Source organism: Temnothorax curvispinosus, unplaced genomic scaffold (genome assembly GCF_003070985.1).
Source record: "Temnothorax curvispinosus isolate PA1 unplaced genomic scaffold, ASM307098v1 QBEX01014869.1, whole genome shotgun sequence".
Taxonomy (NCBI): Eukaryota; Metazoa; Arthropoda; class Insecta; order Hymenoptera; family Formicidae; genus Temnothorax; species Temnothorax curvispinosus.
The window spans coordinates 1-6,313 of NW_020224649.1; the positions used below are offsets into that span (position 1 = coordinate 1).

At 31.7% G+C, this 6,313-nt stretch overlaps 1 protein-coding gene across 2 annotated transcripts; it reads left to right on the forward strand.

Annotated features, from left to right (window-relative positions):
* Positions 1 to 792: 792 nt before the first annotated feature.
* LOC112465037 (solute carrier family 25 member 40-like) lies at positions 793 to 5,845 on the forward strand. 2 transcript variants are annotated; one of them, XM_025032402.1, is made up of 8 exons: positions 793 to 1,225; positions 1,611 to 1,777; positions 2,291 to 2,425; positions 2,550 to 2,712; positions 2,806 to 3,008; positions 3,097 to 3,178; positions 4,405 to 4,551; positions 5,688 to 5,845. In XM_025032402.1, exons 1-8 carry the CDS (start codon positions 1,105 to 1,107, stop codon positions 5,786 to 5,788), a joined length of 1,119 nt encoding a protein of 372 aa, XP_024888170.1. In that variant the 5' UTR covers positions 793 to 1,104; the 3' UTR covers positions 5,789 to 5,845. The 2 variants fall into 2 exon arrangements, with proteins under 2 accessions (XP_024888170.1, XP_024888169.1); XM_025032401.1 differs by having other exon boundaries at positions 797 to 1,225; positions 4,405 to 4,691; positions 5,688 to 5,772.
* Positions 5,846 to 6,313: the final 468 nt, after the last annotated feature.

The following is a 6,313-nucleotide window of genomic DNA, read 5'->3' on the forward strand; positions in this document are numbered from 1 at the left end:
TTAGTTTTTATTTCTCCCTCATTTTTTCCGCAAGCTTTTAGCCATTGCTGGAGAATAACAGGTTCTTTTGGAAATTGGAAAAATTTTATATTTTTTGTCACCGTACGATCGGTGCAATTTTGAATATAACAGGTTGGCATTGTGCTAAAAAAAAGAAAATATATATAATTATAAAGACAGAGAATGAGACAGAGCTTATACTGACAGACAATATAAGCATGCAGCATCGTCTGACAGAGAAGCTTTTGATTCTTAAGGCCGCCGTAAAATCGAAAATATAAGAAACAGGGAACATATATTAGTAATTAGAAAGAAGGAATGATCAATAAGGAACAGATCAACGCAAAATAAAATATAAAATATATAAACGATAGATTTCATAGCCTGTACATACTACGTAACCTAAACTGGAAAATTGAAAAAAAAAAGTTACTTTCAACAGTCAAAAAATATAATCCTTATTCCTTATCTCTAATATCTGTTCCCTATTCCTTATGTTTTTGATTGTGCGGCGGCTTTTATTGTGTTGTCTTTATAAAAATTATACTTACACTATGTTTTAAACGTTTTGCTCTTCCTTATGCTGCGTTTCCACTACACGCGTCGAGCGTCGCGTCACGACGCCGCGTCATGAGTTATCCAATCAAAACGTTTTATTTTATGACGTCATTTCCGACGCAAGATTTTGTCGGAAATGACGTCATAAAATGAAACGTTTTGATTGGATAACTCATGACGCGGCGTCGTGACGCAACGCGCGACGCGTGTAGTGGGAACGCAGCATTACGCGTGTTTATTACTCGTCTTCTTTATGACAGTAGCCATATTGGATTTGAACATTTCTGGTCATTTCTCATTGGCTATTATTTAGGACGACTGCGCATCCACGGGACTGGTACACCTTTATATTTACATCATGGTCTTACGTCTTCAGTCGATTCGTGTGTCCGGGGCTTTACTACAGCTGTAGATCGGGCATATATGTCTGACTGTACCGTCTGTTTGTTCTTGCAACATATCATGCCGATATTGCCGATGATTTGGTTTTTGGAGTTTCCACCGGAAAGCTTCGTATGTTAATTTATTGAAGTGAAGCCACTTCTTATGATGAATAAATTAGACACCGTATTGTCGAACGTTGACGTGGACGATCCAAGATTTCGTATTAGACCATATCAACAAATCGTGGCTTCTTGTACTGGTGCATTCATTACATCAATATTTGGTAAGTTTGTGCGCAAACGATACTACATGATAACTGGATAATTATATAATTTAGGGCTTTTATTTTCTCAGTGATATATTTATATAATTTTATAAAAATGCTTATTATTTTTTATATAAATAGGTTCTGTATAAAACAATTAATACTTAAAAAGGGTATTATCTTTATTTTCAAAAGGTTATGTTATTTGGAAATCGTTAGCTTATGAAAATCGTTAGATTGCATTTTATGTTGTCTATCATATAAAATATCCCTTTGAAATGAAATATACATCTTTTAGTTTTTATTTAAAAGTGACATTTTTGTTTTAATTTCTTGATTGGTTATGCAATCATTTCTTTCGTAAATCAAATTTTGAATATTTATATTTTTCTGATATTTTTAGTGACTCCGTTGGACGTAGTAAAAATACGTCTTCAAACACAGCAGAAAGCAATGCTTTCAAATAAATGTTTTTTATATTGCAATGGTTTAATGGATCATTTGTGTCCTTGTGTCAATGGTAAAATGCCTGAATGGATGAGAAGAAATGGAAAATTTAATGGGACAGTTGTACGTGATAACTATATAATTATGACACAATTTAAGATTTCTATTTTCATATTAAGTTATGATATTTGAAATCTAAAATCATAAAAAATTTTTTCTCATATTACATATCAAACCAAATTAACATTTCTATAATTTTTTAATATGGATTGATAAGGTGTATCAAAAATTTTTCTGGCATGGATATTAAGATAACTATAAACGTTGATAAGATGTAAGATTTAATTCTGTTGAAAGTAAAGAATACATGCTGATTAAATTACAAATGTTTACTTAAACAGAGAAAAAAAAGTTTGATATATTTTAATCTATATTTTCACATGTATGTACAAAAAAGTAATTTATTTTAACGAAAAATATAAGAAAAAGCTTCATATTATTCGTTTCTGATATCATAATGAATATACAATGAGATATGATGTCATAATACAATACCTATACAAAAGTAATATAAAAATAACCCTTAGTACAATATGTTAATGTCTGTTATTTTTATTAATTTTTATTTGTCTTCAGGATGCTTTACTAAAAATAAGTAAAACAGAAGGTGTGGTATCATTATGGAGTGGTTTGAGTCCTACTCTTGTTCTAGCTGTACCTGCAACTGTCGCATACTTTGTTTCATACGAACAGTTAAGATTATATCTTAAGGTATTTCAAGTATTAGAATTTTTATTGTTATAATTCTTTTAGTTTTAATATATTTAATAACACATGAGATACTTGGGAATTTTAGATAAAATATCCAGTATTAAAAATATTATCATCTTTTTAGGATACATACAACAGGGAGTTCAAAAAGAAGGGAACTAATATGGAACAACCTTTTTGGATTCCTATGTTAGCTGGTAGCACAGCACGAATCTGGGCTGCAACATTGGTGAGTCCATTGGAGTTGATAAGAACAAAAATGCAATCACAGAAACTAAGTTATGCAGGTAGGATAAATTAATAATATAATATCAAATCAAATATAATAAAGCTTGATATATAAAATTTTGATGATTTCAAGTATGTTTTATATGTTCTAGAAATAATACAGACATTGAAAACAGTTGTGAGATACAGTGGCATTTCTGGCTTATGGATGGGATTAAGTTCAACGCTTCTTCGTGATGTTCCTTTTAGCGCTATATATTGGTTAAATTATGAAACTATAAAGAAAGTATATAGTTCGTATAGCTCACAACAAACTTTTACTTTTAATCTGGCAGCAGGAGCTATAGCTGGTTCTGTATGTATTTTATAATTAAAAATATAATTAATTGTGTTACAATATTCTATATATTCTGTAAAAATATACTATGTAAATATTATTGCAGATAGCAGCATTTTTCACTATTCCCTTTGATGTGGTAAAAACACACAGACAAATCGAAATGGGTGAAAAAGAAATTTATTCGGGTAAATATAAAATCACACACGCACGCACGCACGCACGCACGCACGCACGCACACACACACACACACACACACACACACACACACACACACGAAATTATTTGCTTCTTATCTAGTTTCATAGTTTTTCAGAACTTATATCAATTAAAGGCGATTTTTGGCGATTGTTTGATATGGTTTGGTACATATACCAAAGTTGCTATCGGTGGTTGCTATTGGTTCTGGTGCAGTTTGGTACCCTTTGGTTGCTTATACCAGAGTCACGCCAAAAATCGCCTTAAGTTGATTAAAAATTAAGCACACTTAAGGCCATTGCACGTAACAAAGTTTTAGTCATAATTGTAAGGCCGTAAGAAAATAGACCAATCACAGTCGATTAGTCTTCTCGAGCTCGAAGAATAATCGAGTGTGATTGGTCTATTTTTTTACGGCCTTACCATTATGACTAAAATTTTGTTACGTGCAATGGCCTTTACTTATATTCAGTTGTGTCTGAAAATTTTATTATTTATCTCATGTACGAGGCATGTCCGGAAAGTAAAAGATACATCGAATGTAGTCCGATAAGGATATTTGTTATGCGTATTATGACTTAACTGGTGTTGACCTTGATTCTTCCGCTTTCTTCTCGCGTTTGTTAGGTGCTAAACAAAGTATTGTTTGAATAACACGTCTTTGAAATAGCTGCGCCGATGTAGAATCCCGCCAAATGCGAGGTGCGTTGAGTGGGACTCAATTGACCACGTCGTCAATTGGCTGATTTAAAATAAAAATATCTGATTGGCTGGTCCAGTGGAAAAACTCCAGGCACCGGGAGCTGTGAGTAGCTGTGGTCAATCGCAACGTGGCCAAACGAGACGTTCCCGTGCGTTCCGTCATAAACAGCGTTCATAAACAGCGACAATTTGTCTGTGAACTTTCGCTGAGCGCTCACCTTTCGCGTTGGGAAAACGTATAACGGAACGCACCTCACATTTGGCAGGATTCTAGACCAGTGCCACTATTTCAAAGACGTGTTACTCGAACAATACTTTGTTTAGCACTACTTAACAAATGCGAGAAGAAAACAGAAGGGTCAACACCAGTTTAGTCATAATACGCATAACAAATATCTCTATCGGCCTACATGCGATGTATCTTTATTACTTTCCGGACACGCCTCGTATATATCAGAATTTATGTCACTTAAAATAAAAGTTTATCATATAAAATTTATTATAAATTTTTAGATAAACCTATTCGCAGTAGTACTACATGGACTATAATACAAAGAATCTATCATCAAAATGGATTGAAAGGTTTATTCACAGGATTAACGCCACGTTTGGTGAAAGTAGCCCCAGCCTGTGCAATTATGATCGCAACTTTCGAACATGGCAAGCGTTTCTTTCAATCGTACAATGCTAGGAAGGCTATTGAATTTGAAATTGAACGTGACATACATTTATTGCAACACAAACCTAATAGTACAGAATGATATGCTTGCTACAGGCAAATGTACAGAATTACAATAAAGTTATGTATCAAATTTAATCTTTAATTTTGTATAGTTATTAATTGAGATAAGTTTACATTATAATTTTTATAATTTCCATCGATTATTTTGCATAAAATTAAGAAAGAAAGGATATCATATTGTTGCATCTTGTATGTATGTATGTACATACAGTGAAGAGCTGAAATGCGATATGGTTCAAGTGAGTTTAAGTGTATTATAGTGAGTCAAACTGCGTTTGCATCGAGCTTTTTCCGCCACAAGTTTTGCCGCGCTTTCTCCTCCACAAATTGGCCGCTAAAAATTTAATTTATTTCGATATGTAGCACAAAGAAAAACATTCATACGATTTCTCGATTCGATACTATTTACTACGTTTTCGTTCTGTAGTAACTAACGATAATTCCTTCGCGTAAACGGGATTTTTTGGTGAGGGACATTGATGAGTGTTTTATCGATCAATATAGCAAAATCTTATATATTCCGATAACAAATTTCTTATATGAAAACATAAATTATATATTATATTATTATTATATATAAAATATGTTCATATATGTACACAAATATAAAATTATACATATATATTTTTATATAAAGTTTTTTATCGAATACTTTTGCATTTATACATATCTTTATGTGTGGCAGTCTGTATAATACTGAAATAGAGAATTAAAATTCGATTAACTTAATTAATAATTAATTTATCAAGTAATACTTGTAGTATTTTGTTAACATATAATTATTATTGTTTTGTTATTTAACGTAATGGAGAAAAAATTAGATCAGGAACAATAAATATTACATTATATGTTATTATTATATTAAATTATATAATTAGAAATTTTACTTTAAGCTTTAAAGTGTAACATCACAAAAAAAGTTGTTTGAAAGTTTTAATTAACTTTTTTTTCAAGTGCTTGCCATTTCTCTAAAAAACAATATTTTAAAATTTTTCTACGTATTTCTGTAGCTATTATCATGTAGATTATGAAAAATTTTGGTCTTTTGTTCTAGGTCAAAATTTATTTGCGGCATTTATACTGCAAGCCCTGGAGCAGTTCCCGCAAAGAAACGTTTATATGCTTACAATAAGGCTCCAGAGCGCCACCATTTAAAAAATAAAAAATTGTTTTATGCACTTTAAACATGTACAATAAAGTCCTTTAAATAGATTTTTGATTTACTTTCTTTTTTAACCACAAAAAATTTTTCTATTTTTTGGGCTTCTAGGACGTATGTGAAATTGGCCCCGCACTTTTTGAATTCTGTATTTTTAATAATTGTGCTACATTGTGCTACGTTTGTGCTGTAATAACTTCGATAACAATTAAGAAAAAAAAATAAAAACAAAATTATATTAGCCCCGCACTTTTCCCGAAATAGACCCAATTTTTTTTGTTGATGGGTAGTAATTTGTGCCACGTTGTGCCATGCCGTTGGAATAAACTCGATATCTCTTTTCATTTGGCAGATAAAAAATATTAAATCTCAAAAACAAAATAACAAATAATTATTTTTAAAACGCATTTACCGAACTTCTGTAAGCTGTGCTGAGTTTCGCTAGATGAGTACAACAAAGAAATGGCCGGAGATGCATAGAAAGTTGTAGGGGTTGAAAATAATGGGCTAAGGGAGGGGAG